We start from the raw sequence: 17,650 nt of genomic DNA on the forward strand, positions 1-17,650 counted from the left end.
TAAAAAAAAAAAAAAAAAAAAAAAAAAAAAAAAAAGAAAAAAAATAAATTGTAATTATAAATCGGATAAGTCCCTTTTTTTAAATGGAGAATAAAAAATACCATTTGTACATTCTTTAAGAATACAATAAAAAGAAGTAGGCTCTGTCTCAGCCAATTGTGCTAAAGATTTTCTATTGAGGTCCACGTTGTGACGTTTTGAACCGCGAATAAGGAAATTATAATTAGAAAAAAATTCCCTAGAAAATGCATTTATTTTAATTATCCATAATATACGATATCTTCTTTTTCTTTGTTGTCTATTTATATAATTATTCATTAAACTTTTTATTACTCTATTACGTGCTATTTTATAACAAGAAGAAGAACGACCTCTAAATCCACGTGCTACCTCAAATATTATATCACGAGGTATTTTCATCTTATTTATTTATTCTTAATTTATTCTTATTTATTATTATTTATTTTATTTATTTCTTATTTTCTTTTTCTTATTCTTTTTATTAGTTATTCTTCTATCTATAATTTATTCTTCTTTTCTTCCTTTCTTTCTTCTTCTTTTTTTCCTCTCATATCTGCTTGTTCTCTTATTCTTCTTCTTTTTATTGTTCCTTTTCTTCTTGTCTTCTTCTTGTCTTCTTCTTCTATAATAAGGAATATTAATTGTCTTATGTTCTGTTATATTACCATTTATATAAAAGATAATTAAAGAGAAAAGAAGAAAAAAAAAAGAAAAAAAAAGAAAAAAAAGAAAAAATGATGATTATTTACTCCTTTTTATCTTGCATGCATTATGTATAGGTGGTGGGTGTGTGGCTGCTGCAGGCGTCTTATATAAATGTTGTATATATATATATATAAATATATATAAATAAAGGGGATAAATACTATATATAAATCAATTAAATTAATTATATTATTATTTTATTTATTTAAATTAATAAATTTATTTATTTATTTATTTATTTTATACATAACATGAAGAAGAAGCAACTCATGCAGCTACTACTACCAGCAAGGGGAAGAAGAGGAGGGAGGAGGCCCCATTCCTATGCATGAGGCAATGGAGTGTACAGACACAGCAAATAAATAAAATAAATCCTTTTATTTATATTAAATTAAATTAATTAATTAAAAATTAAGTCTTTTTTTATTATTATTAAGAAAAAATAAAGAAAAAACAACCCCTATACATCATCAACACATAACACACACGCAACCAGAGCAGCGAGTCAACAACAGAACCTACTTTGCTGCTGCTGCTGCTGCTGCTGCTGCTGCTGCTGCTGGCGTTGTTGCTGCAGTTGCTGCAGTTGCTTCTCTTGTTATTGTTTTGTTTCCTTTCCTGCATTGAATCGCCACACAATATCAGTACACCGCCCTCCTGCAGCAGCCGCTCTCCTGTAGGACGACAGGCTTAAGAGCAGCAGCAACAGGAGCAAAGATTAATCTGCAGCAGCAACAGCAGCAACTGTCAGCAGCAGAAGCACCAGCAGCTACTGCAGCAACAGATTCTTGGTGGATTCCCGAGGTCCTCCCACTCTTCGACCTGCGACGACAATACCTGCAGCTACAGCAGCAGCAGGACACAGTCAGCACAGCAACAGCAGCAGAACAGCAGCAATAGCAGCAGCAGAATAGCAGCAGCAACAGCAGCTTACGAAGGTATTCACGGAAGCGCAGGAGCTCAGAAACATCAGCTCACATGGACAGATCTGCAGCAGCAAAGAATTTGCTGCAGCAGCATCAGTAGCAGCAGCGGCTGCTGCTGCTACTGCCGCAACAAAGCGCTTTCCTTATATAGAGGCACATAACTAGCTGCAGCAGAAGCAGCAGCAAGCAGCAGACGCAGCAGCAGCTGCTGCAGCAGCTGCCGTTGCGCCTAGGAAGCCCGATATGGGCTGTGGTATTAGTTCGGGTAAATATACTCTTCATTACTTGCTGCTGCTGCTGCTGCTGCTTGCTGCTGCTGCTGCTGGTGCTTGTTGCTGCTGCTGGTGCTTGTTGCTGCTGCTGGTGCTTGTTGCTGCTGCTGCTGCTTGCTTCTTGTGCTGCTTGCTGCTGCTAATACTGTCTGCTGCTGCTGATCTCGCATCCATTGTTTGCTGCTGGTGCATGTTTTCCACTGCTGCAGCTTCATCTGTTGTTTGCTGCTGCTGCTGCTGCTGCTGCTGCTGCTGCTGTCTTTTGCTGCTGCTATAATATTGTCTGCTGCTTATGTTGTGTGTCTTCTTACAGCGCTGACGGGGCGGGGAGATTCGCAGCTGCGTCTTCACAATGCCTCACCGTAAGCAGCAACAGCAGCAGCAGCAGCAACAGCAGCAGCAGCAGCAACAGCAGCAGCAGTGGTAATAGCCGCAGCAGCAGCAGCAGCAGCAGTAAGGGTAATAGCAGTAGCAGCAGTAATTGTATCAGTCATAGCAGCACGAGTGGATACCTACAACAGCAGTTGTTCTTTTTATTTGTTTTTCCTCCTTTTTTTATTCTTATTTATTATTAATAAAGTAAATTAAATATATTTAATAATTATTTCTATTATATTGCTGCTGCTGCTGCTGCTGCTGCTGCTGCATTTGCTGCATTTGCTGCTGCTGTATGCGTGTGGTGCAGAAGTACCTCCTCCTCTCGCCTCAGCCTCGAAGCCAAAATCGTTAGTCACACAAACCCTAAACCCTAAACCCTTAAACCCTAAACCCTAAACCCTCAAATATGAGAGGCTAAACCCCCGAGACACAAACCCTAAACCCTAAACCCTAAACCCTAAAAAGTTGAATATTAATTCTTTAGCAGCAAGACAAGTTCTCCTCCTTTTCTGCTTTCCCCTCCACATTAAATAAATAAATAGATAAATAAATAAATAACATTAATTAATTTAATTAATTAATTAATTAATTAATTTATTTATTTATTTATTTATTTATAGGTATTATTGGGGGATAGCGGTGTGGGTAAGAGCAGCATTGCCCTTCGTTTCTCTCGTGGTCGTTTCCCTCTGTATCATGAGGTCACCATTGGTGCTGCTTTCTTACAGCAAACCGTTAGATTGGCACAAGGTAGGCTGCTGTTGCTGCTGCTGCTGCTGCTGTTGCTGCTTCTGTTGCTGCTGCTGTTGCTGCAGCTGCTGTTGCTGCTGTTCTCTTGGTGCTGTTTTGGTGGTGTTGATGCTGTTGCTGTTTTCGTGATGTTTGTACTGTTGCTGCTGCTACTCTTTTGCTGCTGATTATCCTGCTGCTGCTGTTGTTGCCACTTTTGCTTGAACGGCTGCTGCTGCTGCTGCTCTTGCTGTTGCTCTTGCTGCTGCTGCTGCAGGCAATCAGCTGAAGCTGCACATATGGGATACGGGAGGACAAGAGCGGTTTAGGGCGATGGCCCCCCTCTACTATCGAGATGCAGCAGGAGCTGTTGTGGTGTATGATGTCACGTAAGACATGCTGCTGCTGCTGCTGCTGCTGCTGCTGCTGCTGCTGGTGGTGGTATTGCTGCTGGTGGTGTTGCTGTTGTTCATACTGCTGCGCCTCTGCTGCTGCTGCTGCTTCAATTGCTGCCAATTTATGGCAGTTTGTGCAGAAATGTCCTTACTGCTCTTTTTGTTGATAATCCATCGCATTGCTGCCCTGTTGCTGCTGCTGCTGCTGTGGTTGCTGCTGCTGCTGCTGCTGCTGCTGCAGAGCACCCTCTTCGTTAGAAGCAGTTAAGTTTTGGACAAAGGAGCTGCGGCAGCATTTAGGGTCTTGCTGCATCGTCGTTGCAGCAAATAAATGCGATTTGCTGGTGGGCGCGTCGGATGTTACTGAGGAGCAGCAGCAACAGCCACAGCAGCAGCAGCAGCAGCAGCAGGAAGGAGAAGAAGAAGGGCCTAGTTCTGCTGCTGCTCCTGCTGAGACGGCGGCTGACACAGAAAAATACAAAAACAATTTGGCTCAAGTTAAACGCGGCATAGAGGTGCGAACATTGGGGAGAGAGGGTTTAGGGTTTGGGCTTCTTTTTGGGGTTTAGGGTTTAGGGTTTTAGGGTTTTAGGGTTTAGGGTTTAGGGTTTGCGGTGTATCTGTGGACTCCCCAGGAGGTGAAGAGCTTTTGCGCGTCAAACGAATTCGCTTTCATTGAGTGCTCTGCAAAGGTACGTGGTTACAGCAGCAGCAGCAGCAGCAGCAGCAACAGCAGCAAAAGCAGCAGCAGCAGTAGCTCGAAGGGGCTGCTGGTGGTGGTGGGGGGTTTTGTGCTTGTATTTACATCAATGTAAGGTTTAGGGTTTAGGGTTTAGGGTTTTGTTGTTTGCTGCAGACAGGACAGAACGTCAATCGGCTGTTCGAAGACTTAGGTGGGTTTAGGATTTAGGGTTTAACGTGTACGCCTTAGGGTTTAGGGTTTATTAGGGTTTAGGGTTTAGGGTTTACGCTGTTTGTGTCTGCTGTTTTGCTGCAGCACGAGATGTGTTCATGCGCCTTAAGGATGCCACACCAGCGGACATCTAATGCAGCAGCAACAGGTGTTGCTGCTGTTGCTGCAGCATCTGTTTTCGTGGAAGTTCTTGGGTGCAGCAGCAAGAGCTGCAGCAGCAAGAGCTGCAGCAGCAAGAGCTGCAGCAGCAAGAGCTGCAGCAGCAGCAAGTACTGCAGCACGAGGAGGCTGATCTTGTTATGTCAAAACTGAGTCGCATTTTGCTCAATGCCTTTGCTGCAGCAGCAGTTGCAGCAGCTGCGCAGCATCCATCATACATGGTTGCTACAGCAGCAGCAGCAGCAGCAGTGCTTGCTGCAGCAGCAGCAGCTGCTGCTTATGTAGTAAAGCGGTTATACGCTGCTTCCTCCTGCTACAAGGCACTGCATTTTTAGGTGTACGTACACCTCAACTACAACATTAAGATGAGCGGCCCGTCAATGGCCTTCGACTCAAGTTTGTTTTTTGCCCTAGGAGAGAAGATAGCAGCAGCAGCAGCTGCTGCTGCTGCTGCAGTTGCTGCAGTTGCAGCAGCAGCAGGAGTATCAGAAGCAGCAGCAATTGATAGAGGGCGGCGTTACACATAAATGGAGGGTACTGTTACTGCTGCTTCTGCTGCTACTATTGCTGCTGCTGCTGCTACTAACTACTGCTGCTGCTGGTGCTACTAACTACTGCTGCTGCTGCTGCAGCTGTTTGCGCAGAGTGTATATGTATAGGCTAGCTACTGTATATTGTATATAGGGTGTACATGCAGCTATTTATTGTTAGCTATTTATATAATAAAGTAAATAATAAAATAAATAATATAAATTAACATATTTAATTAGATATAAAGAATTAATCAACACAAACATCTCCCTGTTGCGAGTAAGACCAAAGAAATGCAGCTGCAGCACTGCATGCATCCTCAGGTATGTTTTGGGGCTTTAAAAAGCCCCAAACTCCCTGCTGCAGTTTGCTGCTATTTGCTGGAGCTTACTGCAGTTTGCTGCAACCTGCTGCTGTTGTTGCTGCAGATTGGTACTGCTGCTTTCTGCTTGCTGCTGTTGCCGTTAGCACTTTGCTGCTGCACCTACTGCTGTGTGTGTAGTAGTGAATTGCTGCCTTTTGCTGCAGTGTACTCCATCCGCAGCAGCAGCGGCAGCATAAACAGCAGCAGCATTAGCAGCAGCATCCCGGTGTCTGTGTTGTGTATAGTATACGCATATATACATACATACATACATAAATAAATACATATATATAGATATACAGACATAAGATATATCATAAGATTCCCCTGAATAAATAGAATATATTAATGAATAATAAATAATAAATTGAATAGAATAAAAAGTAAATAAATAAATAAATAAATAATTTACCTAGGATTCCTAAGTATAAGAATAACTGCATCCCCTCTTAAGAATAATTTCGATATAAATCTATCCTTATTCACCATTCTCTGTTTTTTTTTTCCTCCACCTCTTGAAATTTCTGTCCACATTTCTCGAACGTCTGTTAATAATAAATTACAATGCCTATCGAATGCCTTAACTCGGCCTAATAATTTCCTATTATTTCGACAATTAATTAATACTTGACTATTATCTAGTACGCAACGAGATAGTAATTGTAATGGGCCACCCTCCTGTAATATATATATATATACACATATATACATATATATATGTATATTTATATTTATTTATTTATACATTCATTAATATATTCAATGCTGTGCATGCTGATCATTATGATGGGTGAGGTGATGGGGATATTCACTGATTATACTCTTGCTTCCTAATGATGATTGTGCTATGGTTGCTTCTATGGTTGCTGCTCCTGACTCCTGCAGTTGATAAGTAGTTATGTGGTCTGTTTATTGGAGGTAAGGAGGGATTAAGGGTTTAGGTAGGCTTCGTCTTGCTTCTAAATGATATAATATATCCTATGCATACAATATACTAAACCCTAAACCCTAAACCCTAGACTTACAGGGTTGTCACGGTTGATCATATGAGGGGCCGTCTTATCTCCGTCTGCTGCCGCCGCCATTCTGAGAAGAAGCACAGCAGAAGCAAACAATAACTTATACCTTTAGACCCTGCTGCCGCTGCTCCTCCCATTTGCTGATGGCTGCTGCTGGCGCTGCTGCTACTCCTGCTGCAGCTCCTGCTGCAGTTGCTGCACCCCACGTGGTGTGGAAATGCAAATAATTAGAAATGCCATTCTGTAGAAGTCTTTAAATGCTGCTTTTAAGCAAAAGAACAAGGGAAACAAACAAACAATACGGGCATGCAGCAGGCAGCATGCAGCATGCAACAAGGCGTCTAGAGGTTGTTCCACCCAAAAATGAAGATACAGCACCTAGTTTAATTCCTTTCTTCAAGCTTACTTCGATTATGTTCAAGAAAATACAAAAAAGGAACGAATTACCGCAACGCGCGGGAGATTAACCTCTGTTCGGGCGCGCGGCAGAGAGGCGCAGCGGGCGGCGGGAGAGAAGCCCACCGCCTGCGTACAAGGGGAATAACTAAAAAGGAAAACGTTTCGACTTAGCGCAATTTAATTGTGAAAATTTCCACAATTTGGCGGGAAACGCGAACCCAACAACACCACACATGACCCTGTAGCAGCAGCAGCAGCAGCAGTAGCAGCAGCGCTGCAGCCCCCCAGAACAGAACAGAACACCAGTAGCAGTAGCAGCAGCAGCAGCCCACGAGCACCGCTCTTCTTCTTTGTGTGTTCGTTAACTTCTTGAATTATTAGTTTATTGTGCTTATCAATTGAATAATTTTATATTTTCTTCTCATATTGACAGCCTCTTATGCGTCAAATACCCCACAAAAGCATAAACAAGCCCCCCCCCTTCCCATCCAGCTAGCGCGCTGCTCCGCAGATCCAGCTGTTGCTGCAGGAGCCGCCGCTGCTGTTGCTACTGCTGCTCATGCGGCGATAATATTACACCCACATGCCCTGTAGGGCCCCACACATAGCGGGGGATCCTCCCCTGTGGACTATCATACGCAGCCTGCCTCTGCGCATAGAAGGTACACAGCATTCACCAGCAACAACGGCAGCAGCAGCTGCTGCTATTGTACGCTCTGTAGCTGCGCAAAATCACCGCAGCACACACTGAACAGCAACAGGAACAGCAGCAGGTGCCGCAGAAGGACAAGCAGGACCTCGGGGAGGCCTCAAGACATGCGGCTGCTCGAGAGACCGTGCCTTCGTCTCCGACTCCAAACCCTAAACCCTAGACCCTAAACCCTAGAAGCGGGCTTGTATAGGCCCTCCATGCTGCAGAGGGGCTTCTCCTGCTGGTAGCCATGGCAACGTCTTTACAGGAGGTGGTTGTATACGACCTCCCCAACGCAGTTTGTCTCTTAGCTTTAAATGTGCAGCGGCAGAAGCAACAGCAGCCGCAGCAGCTGCAAGAGCAGCAGCAGCAGTTGTCCCCTAGTGCTCCTGCTTCGACCCCAAGAGACAAGGCAATCGGCTGTTGCTGCCGCTGCAGCTGCTACGGCCGTCTTTTGGTCTTCAAGAAGACAGTGTTAGATCCAGCAGAAGCAGCAGCAGCAGCAGCAGCAGGGAGCAACAAGGGCAGCAGCAGCAGCAATTCCAGCAGAAGCATCTGTACAGATACTCGGAGGAGCCTTAGTTGTGTAGCTGCCTTCCAGCAGCACTGTCTGCCCACGGCGAGCGTCTTTGAGTCGACGAGGCTGCTGCTGCTGCAGCAACAGCAGAAGTACAACAGCCAACTGCAGCAGCAGCGTCACAACACAGACTGTTTGCGGCTGCTGCTGCGGCCTCCGAGTTCTCAGCAGCAGCAACAGCAGCAGTTGGGGGTTGCTGCCGCTAGCACGTTGCCTCCAGGTGGCTGCGCAGGTGCCATCGACAACAACAGCAACAACAGCAGCAGCAACAACTCTGCTGCTGCTCGCAGCATATGCGGCCAGGGTACATGCAGCTGCTTTGCTGCTGCGCCAGTCTTCGGGCTTCTAGGGGCGGTGCAGCTCTTATGCGGTCTTTATCTCTGTGTGGCTACTCAGAGATCGACTGTTGGGGCTCTCCCCGATATAGCGGCAGCAGCAGCAGCAGGTGCAGCAGTAGCAGCAGGTGCAGCAGCAGCAGGACTGGATCCTGTGCCGATATTTGCTCTTGAAGGTGTGCAGTTAATCCCTCTTTTCGCTTGGAAGTGGGAGGGATCGCAGCAGCCGCTGCACCATGCAGCAGCAGCTGCTGCTGCTGATGCTGTTGCTGTTGAACTGCAGCGGCAGGTATTCTATGGAGGCCCTCGTGTTGGTGGCTGCTGCGCCCCTGCAGGTGTAGACATTGGGGAGATCAGGGTAGCAACAGCAACAGCGGACAGCAGCAGCACCAGCAGCAACAGAAGCGGCTACTCGTCGCCTCCAGAGCTAATTGAGGTACAACCAACCCACCGTCAGCAGCAGCAACAGCAGCAGAACTGCCGGCTGCAGCCGCAGCAGATTGCGGAGTTCAGGAAGCTGCTGGAGAAGGAGCAGCGGCTTTGCTGCTTGCTCCTGTCGGGCTTTAGTTCTTCTCCTTATTCGCTCCTCTTCTCTGGCGACATTGACCTCACACTCTCGCTGCAGCAGCAAGTGGAGCATGTGCAGCAGCAGCAGCGGCTAGAGCAGCAGCAGCAGCAGCAGCAGGTTGAAGCCAGGCGCTGCAAGTGCTGCAGCAGCAAACACAGAAAACTGCAACGAGGTGCTGCAGGGCATTTCGTCTTCAACAAATTTCTGCTGCGGGAGATGCAGCAGCATTTATCGCATGCATATATATCAGCGCAAAAAAAGGAAGCAGTTGGTGGCGCTGCTGCAGCAGCTCCTGCTGCTGCGGCGGCAGAAGCAGCGAGCGCACGCCCCTTGGAGGGTTGCGCACCAGACGGCGTAGACAGCAACAGCAACAACAGCAGCAGCCACAGCAGCAGAGCATCTTCTGTATACGATTGCGAGGGTTGTTGCTGCTGTTCATCGTCAGCAGCGGCAGCACCATCAACTGGTTGCTGCTTTTCTCCGTGGCAAACGGTGCTGGTCCAGGGGGGGCTGCAGCAGCAGACGATCGCCATTGCCCGTGGCCAGCACAAACAGCAGCAGCAACAAATGCAGCAGCAGCAGCAGCAGCAGCATGATCAACTGGGAAAAGATTTGGAGTTCCTTCAGCTGTCTGTCTTAGCTAGGCGCTCTCGTTTTGCTGCTGGGACTCGTTTCTACAGTCGGGGTTTGGAACGGCCCGCAGATGCTGCAGCAGCAGCAGCAGATGGAGCGACAGCAGCAGCAGCAGCAGATGGCCGCAGCAGCCCACTTGGAGTAGCCAACGAAGTGGAGTGCGAACAAATGCTGTGGACTGTATTGCCACCCCAAATGGCAATCGCAGCAGCAGCTGCTGCAGGAACACGAGCAAGAGCAGCAGAAGCAGCAGTACCAGCAGCCGTCACTGCGGATACGTTGCGTCGTGAACCTTGGGACTCCGGCGACACAGCAGCAGCTGCTGCATCAGCAGCAACAGCAGCAGCAGCAGCAGGAAGTGCTTCGTCAGAGTGGCGGTGGCGTTATAAACCCTCCTGTGCCTCCGTTGTATTTGTTAGAGGATCGATCCCTATCTATTGGAGACACGAAAGTGTTTCTCGTGCTCTCTTTTCTTTTCTTATGCCATCTCCTAGTACCTGTATTGATCTGCCTGCAGCTGAGGTGTACGTACACCTTAAGAGACACCTACACTGGCTGCTGCATCGCTACCAGCAGCCGCTACTGCTGCTCGATCTCGTCCGGCAACAGCACAACGTTGAGGGGACCCTCAGCAGCGCCTACCGCAAGGCCTTGTTCCACTGCAGCGACGAATTCGCAGTGTCTATACACTCCACCAGCGACAGCAGCAGCAGCAGCACCAGCAGCAGCAACAACAGCGAAGGCAGCAGCAGCAACTGCAGCAACACCAGCAGCAACTGCAGCAACACCAACAGCAGCAGCAGGATTAGCAGCACCGGCAGTCACGGCACAGCAAGTCGCAGCTGCAAGTTAGGAACCCGCAGTCCCAGCAGGACAGTAGCAGGTACACCCACGTCTCCTGTTGAGGGAAACGCTGCAGACAAAAACAGCAGCGAACAGCAGCAGCCGCTACTGCAACAGCAGCAGCAGAAGCAGCAGTTGCCACAGGTATACTACTACGAGATGGATTGGCACGTGCGCAGCGAGTCTGTTGGCTTTGACTCCGCGTTTGCTGAATTGGCGGTCCTCGGCTCCAAGCTGCTGCAGCAAACAGGATTCTTCCTGTTTCAGCAGCAACAGCAGCATCAGCATCAGCAAGAACAGTGTCAGCAGTCCGTTGTGCTGCAGAGGGGTGTGGTTCGTTTCAACTGTATAGACTGCCTTGATCGAACCAACATCGCTCATGTCTGTCTCGGTGTTGTTGCGCTGTACGTACACCTGAGGGCCCTAGGGGTTTGGATGCGCGGCACTCCTTGCCCCCATTGCTGCTTTGTATTGGAGGGACGGCAGGATGTGTTGAAAGCAACAGCTGAAGGTTTGCTGCTGCAGCAAACAGCAGAAACGAGACGCAGACACGGGGCAATACTTTTCAAGGAGCAGCTGCTGCAGCAACAGCAGCAGGAGTTGAATTGTAGCGCGGCACTGATTGCTGGGGCAGCAGCAGACCATGGGACTACAGCAGGGATTTTCTCTCCTGGATCTCAGGGAGCTGGAAATGGATTAGCAACACCAGCGGCGGCAGCAGCAGCAACAGCAACAGTGGCAGCCCTTGCCGCTCCTTCGGAAGAGCTACAGCTGCCTGGATTTGATTTGTCGTGCGGTGCAGCAGAAGCAGGAGTCGCAGCACCAGCTGGGGGTCCTCAATTTTCTGTTGCTTCTTCTCCTTCCTTGCCAGCGTTTAAAACTGAAGCAGCACTTGTTGCTGTTCTAGGGGCCTTGTGGAGAGGTATTGGTGACAGTATTTCAATTCAGTATGCGGGCTCTCCGGCTCTGCATGCAGCAGAATTTCCCCCTTGCCCTACGCGTGCTGCTGCTGCTGTTGCTAGTGGCAGGCAGCAAACACAGCAGCAGCCGCAAACGCAGCAGCAGCAGCAGCCGCAGCAGCCGGTGTCTGCGACTGTACAGCGTGGCGAGATGGCAGCAGCAACTTGGGATGGAATCATCAGCGGTATGAAGGACAGACCCTGGGCAGCACAGTCAAGGACCAGCGCTCTCTACGCTGTACAGAGGTACAGTAATACCTACTGCAGCACGATCAGCACGGCTAGCACAGGCAGTAATACCTCCAGTAGCAGCACCAATATCAGCAAACACAGCAGTAGCAATGGAAGCAGTCGCAGCAAAGGCAGTAACAGCAGCATTGCTGCTGCAGGTCAGCTGCTGTTGCATGCCTGCACTTGTAACATGTAACTTGGTTGCATGCGTTTTGCCGCATTGTTTGTTTGCTGCTGCTTCAGGTATGTCAGCAACAAGGTTTTTGACACGGAGAGACAGCGCGCCATTTATCTGCTCACCGGTGTCTTCAGGCCTTCTTTCCAAGGCCCCGATCTTTTTTCGTTAGACTGTTCCCAGCAGCAGCTGCCTATACAGACGGACGGTGGAGCACCAGGAGCAGCAGCAAGGCAGCAGTCTGCTGGAAGTCCTGCTGCTACTGCTGCCGCTCCAGGGAAACAGAGTCCAGGTCCAGCGGTGGCTGCTCTTAAGGCTGGGGGAAGCAATGTGCCTCCGACGCCAGCACAGCAAGCAGCAGCAGAAGCAGGGGAAGCAGCCGCAGCTGCTGCTGCTGCAGTTCTGCAACGAGGCAACCATCAAGCCTTTCTAAGGTTCAGCAACTTCCTCTGAAAACCGTAAACACCAAACTGTAAACCCTAAAGAACGGAAACAAACCCGCTGCGATGATTTTCGTGGCATCCACCTCCTCGTCTTGGGGGCCCTAAGCGTAGACCCATAATGCTGAACTTCCCGATGCAGCAGCTTCGTGCTCGCCGAGTTGCTACAGAAAAAGCAGCAGAAGCAGCAGGAGCAGCTACTGCTGCACGAGAAGCAGGAGCAGAAGCAGTAGCAGAAGACGCACCAATACCAGCAGCGGAAACAGCAGCATGCTCTTGTGAGGTGAAATATACCTCCCTGGTCAGTCGATGCTCCTCCTCGAACTTGGCAGAGAATGGAAGGAGCTCTAGGGTGCCCTTCTCGGACGCCGTGGGTTGGTGCTCTTGAAGAAGTTTGTTCCCCTTGAAAATATTTATTCTATTTTTCTAGCTGGCACGGGCGGGACTTGTTTGTCTCCGTCTTTACGCCGGCCAAAGAATGCAGAAGAGCAGGCAGCAAGCATACTTGACGTGTTTTGAACTACGTTGCTATGCTGCGTGTCAGCATAAAACTTTTGCTGTTGTTGCTGGTAGAGTTGCATCAACGCAAAAACCTCACACAGCGGGAGTCTGGCTTGTAGTGCGTTGAGATTGACCGCTATTTCTACAGAAGGTTAGAACCATATCTTTTATATGCTTTAATACCTACAGTAAACCTTCTGGGAAATGGATTCGCCCCATTGTAGAACGTAAACGCATAAACGCAACCTAAAAACCATCTGGTGGTGCTAGTAAGCATCGGAGAGACATACAGCACAATTGTGCGTTTATTTGCCCCAATTCGGCAAGATGACGAGGGTGGTCGCAGAGCGGGAACGTACTACTGTCAAAGCTGCTTGCGAATCTATAGAATTTTCTACAGTGTTAGTACACGCCCAAGATGGACCTTGGTCGTGCTTGCGTTGACGATCCCCTGAAAGACCTAGTTGCGATGTCTGAAGTAACTCGTCTCAGGCTGGTACCTCTAGCATCCGCATTGGCGCCATCGCGCACCTGCTTCTAAGTTGCTTAGATATTGAAATGCCATTAGCTCCTTTCTTTGAACACGAATTGTAACTCCTTTCGCCTTATTACAATTCGCAACAGCCCTCCGATCAGGTCGAGGGCCTTTGTCACGACGCGCTGCAGAACCCTAAAAGTAGCTATGGCTGCACATCTACTCACACCTGATCGATACGACTCCCACCATAGAAAGGCACTATACGCTTCCTTACATCAGCATTCAATAAATTCCTGACAGCGCCTAAAGGTCCAGCATATCAGGAGTGGCCATTTACTGCTTAACGACGAGTGGCGATTGAATTAATATCCACGATAACGGCAGTCCTCGATTTGGTCCAAGGACTGGCAAGAGTCGCAGTGTTGAACAAATACCCAGGGGATACTTAAATACGGAAGATTTCTCTCCTTATTACCCTGAATTCCTGGTCCCTGCGGCCCAAGCGCTTGCATTTGCTGAAGATGACGTGGCTCGCTAACGGACTTTGCTGCAACTACAGATGTGAGACTGCCACGCATGCTAACCCAGCCGAGGCTGGAGTGCTGCGTGCATGAACACTTACGATCATTGTTGAAGACGCCTTCTTGCTCTGAGGCTGCCTAATAAAGCGGATACAGGGGTCGATTGCCAACTTCTGAAACACTTGCCGGCGTTTGGCAGACTACGCAGCATACCCCACGCAGCTGCACCACACCAAACAAATTGTAGCGAACAATATTGCCTCAAATTCCAGATTTCGAGCCTACTCAACCACTCTAAGATGGAGAATTGCCACATACTCGTTAGGAACGCGCTATACTTTCCTAGATCAAAACAGTGCATCGACTTTTGGTAATAGTGCCCTTAACCGAGACATCACGAAACTGCAGCAATAATCATAACAATTAAAAAGGCAAAGCGTGAGAAAAAAAAACAGTCATTGTTTCAGTGGGGGTATTTTCAAATTAAGCCACAGTTGATTTGGGCTCGTGGAGGCTTGAGCGGAGGGCCCCCCCACTGTCGAAAGATGCTCTGCGGCGATCAACATCAAGTCGGCGATAATACTTGTTTGGGTTATTTACGTACAGGTTAAATGCATATGTTTGTTTTTTGCGCATAGATTGCCATGTTGTGGAGAGAAATGTGGCGTTTTTCACTGGCCATCTCCATTGCCATATCGCTCGCTTCAGTTTTGGCAAGTGGCCTTAATGAAGCGGTAGGCGCGTCTGTTTTCGATTCAGCTCCATTGCTTGTCCAAAATGAGATTCAATTGCGGCCTCCGGATATTTCCACAAGGTTTAGAACCACGCAGCGCCCTTTTTCTCGCACTGGCGCGCTGGTTCTGTTGGTCTTGGTGACCGTCGGGTTCCTTGTTAAATATTGCTTCGAGTTAATCGTGGCTGGCAGGGATGATAACGTCGGTGGCATGCTGAGACGGAGGCTAGCAGAGGGAGGCAGAGACCCATGCTCTGTAAGTCCTTCAACAGGGAAGAAGGGGCTTGGTTTTCAGCCCAGAAGACACTCAATGCGCTTTGCTTGTGATTGCTTGCTCTAACACACAGACTTTACAAATTGGCAAACAAAATGGAGGGCTCCTTTGTTGCGTTTGCACGGAGTGTTCAGCTCGTGGCGTCCTGCTTCTGTGTAGATTTACACTGAATCGTACTGGCCCACAGATGTTCGTTTACCGGCCGCTGGTGCTACTCTGCCACCCACCGGCAACGATGAGCTGTTGCTTCTCTTATATGTGCTACTCTGCGCTTTTTTGAATTCTGGACTATATACTGGTGACTGACGTAGCAGGATCCCCTTGCAACGGACCTGTGCTTCGAATGCAACTACGTTGTTTATTTTGCTCATGCGGGATTAGACGAGGGTGCAAATTAGTTTCGCTATGGGGTGCACTATGCTGGAATTGCATGGTTTCTGTTTTAAATGCTGTTGACACAAGATGGAGAGCTGTGACACGGAGCCACGAGGAGGCACCAAGACTGACCAGTGCAGCATCGCAAATAGGCAAGTGTTATTTTGAAATAGCATGAAAATACACTGGTTGACTGGTCTATCCAAGGGTTGTTGTGCGGTAAAATAAATGGGAACTGTTGGCTGTGGTCATGGTGATGCACCAAAATGGTGCGGTGGTTTACGACCAAACGATTTTCACACCCTTGTGGATTGCGTTCGCTGTTCACGCGTATCTCGCATAGTTAGAATTGTGGAAAACGTGACCTTGGTGGGAATTGATGACATCGAGCGAGTCCTTCACATTGTAGTGGAGACGTTCCAGAATTGCCTAGGAGGGCAGTGATGCCCTTCCTGTAGGAATGGGATAGTTACCATTTGTTTGCGGACGAAAAGTGTTGTGGTGTGTGCTAGTAATTGGTGGAGAAAACAACGAAAGGAGGGATCAGGTTGGACTGGTGGATGACGGTTCGATGGCGGTTAAACGGGCTATTTCCGTGCGAAATGGTACGCATGTGAAGGCTGCAATGCAAATTAGCCAAGGTATGATGGTCCGGATTTGGTGGGTGGGTTCGTTCGGGACGGACTTGGTGACCTGTTCAGGTAATTATGTCTTCTGGAGAATCATCAGGAGCTTTGGAATATTTAAACGCTAAACGGGTCGCTTTGAGTGCCTTTCCGACATGGCAAGCTGAGAATAAAGTGCAGCCGTTCGCTTGTCTCACCAATCGTTCTCTGTGGAGGAGGGAGTGCGCCTTGCTGAGGGTGCAGTCCCGCGCCCGTAGTCAGCAAGCGCCCTCACAGGGTAACAGTAATTCACACCCCCAACGTGCATTTGCTCGGCCGTCTAGCGTTCTGGAATTGGGGATTGGATTGTGCGTGCGTCACCCGTGGTTCGCTATCAACTGCGGGTGACGTTTTGTTGGGTCAATTAGCGACGACAGGCCACGGGGAAATTGTGCATTGCAAGTATCCGCGTCGATTGTACGGGAAACACGAATTTTCCACGCTGGTGAATGCACACCCTTGTACTATCAAGGTGAGCGGATCAGGGAACTGTTCGTGCGGATGCCCACCGTAGTGAAGCAGGCAACCCGCCTAGGAACGGCGATAGCTACGACCCAAAGAGTGATCATGAGGATACAGGCGAAACCTGTAATGATTTAACGGACTGTTCTTCAGGGGTGCCGCCTTTCTTGTAGAGAAGACGGATGATGGGGAAGCGCTGTTTACAATGTAGGATGTTCGATGGTCTCGTAACGGTGGTTGAAGGGTCAAGTTCCATGTTGTTCGGAGGCCCGTTCTGGTGTGAAGCAGGCTTATGTGGGAAGGGGTGCAGAGTAGGATACAAATAGGCATACATGCACTGCGTCGTTTCATACAGCGGGAGGCAGTGTTCTTGTGGTGGCGAAGGGGACTAAAACACGAACCACTATCCTCCAGTGGACGAGCTTGGACAGTTTTCACAGGTACTGCTCTCCCATGTCTAGGGGCAAGGCCACTTCTTTGCTCGCCGCGATGCGGCAAAGAGCCAGTTGAGCTCGCGGATACTGTCGTGTCCCAGTAGCCTATCTCTTAAGCCCTCGCTGAGACCGTCCTAGGTTTTGTGCAACTATACACTCTGCGTACACATATTTTAAATATATTCTTCTACTTTCGGCCCTCAGGGGGTCAGGAAAGCCCAGCATTGCGTTCCGGTGTTGTGAATGGGCAAAATGACGTGTAACGCTTGGCTAACAGATTTAATTGCCTCCTGGATATCAGTTACCCACTTGGCAGGGGAATAGACAGGAAGCTAAATTACCAAGCATCACATCAGCATTGCTGCTGAAGGGGTAGATGCAGCGTTATATTTGCGGCATTGTGCCTGTATGGCAATTGAGCAGCAGTACGAAGTCATGAATGAAGGTGGAAAAGCTATGGCAACAAAGTGTAGGATAGTACAGCGAAAACCTACAGATATACTGGGGCACATCCACACTGCCTCAAAAACAAACGTTTCTGACAAAGGACAGCGAGCAATATATAGGCATTTATGTGCTCGGTGGTGCCGTGTAGGGTGCACTGCGGGCGAGGCGAAGTGCAGTGTCCTACGATGAACCTCACGGGGTATTTTGCACATGATGGGTAGCTGTTACCACGGAACAAGATGGTTGGAGTTGGTCGGTTGTTGCTGATATCTCAGCCGTATCCTCGTTTGCGTTCCTTCTAAAATTGCGCATCTGTATCCGCGTCTCTCACAGTTTTACCAGGATCTGGTTCAACTTCGCGTGTGTACTAAGCTGCTGATGAGGCCAGCTTTCCCTGTTTGCAGGGCGCACTGGGCCCTCAATATTGTAACCGTGTCGTGTGCTACGATGGCGATGGGAAAGGAATATGTTTTGGAGTTGAATATGAACGTGATCCT

General features: G+C 48.6%; 2 protein-coding genes across 2 annotated transcripts; both read left to right on the forward strand.

Moving 5' to 3' along the window:
* Positions 1-1,895: 1,895 nt before the first annotated feature.
* EMWEY_00040860 (GTP-binding protein, putative) lies at positions 1,896-4,473 on the forward strand (the record flags this gene model as incomplete). Its single annotated transcript, XM_013478796.1, has 9 exons — positions 1,896-1,917; positions 2,238-2,286; positions 2,610-2,649; positions 2,923-3,052; positions 3,309-3,420; positions 3,668-3,941; positions 4,062-4,118; positions 4,283-4,319; positions 4,424-4,473. 9 exons carry the CDS (start codon positions 1,896-1,898, stop codon positions 4,471-4,473), a joined length of 771 nt encoding a protein of 256 aa, XP_013334250.1.
* Positions 4,474-7,752: 3,279 nt separating this feature from the next.
* EMWEY_00040870 (hypothetical protein, conserved) lies at positions 7,753-12,276 on the forward strand (the record flags this gene model as incomplete). Its single annotated transcript, XM_013478797.1, has 2 exons — positions 7,753-11,663; positions 11,892-12,276. The coding sequence occupies 2 exons, from the start codon at positions 7,753-7,755 to the stop codon at positions 12,274-12,276; spliced, it is 4,296 nt and encodes a 1,431-aa protein (XP_013334251.1).
* Between the last annotated feature and the right edge of the window lie 5,374 nt (positions 12,277-17,650).

This window comes from Eimeria maxima, genomic scaffold (assembly GCF_000499605.1).
Source record: "Eimeria maxima Weybridge genomic scaffold, Emw_scaff683, whole genome shotgun sequence".
NCBI lineage: Eukaryota > Apicomplexa > Conoidasida > Eucoccidiorida > Eimeriidae > Eimeria > Eimeria maxima.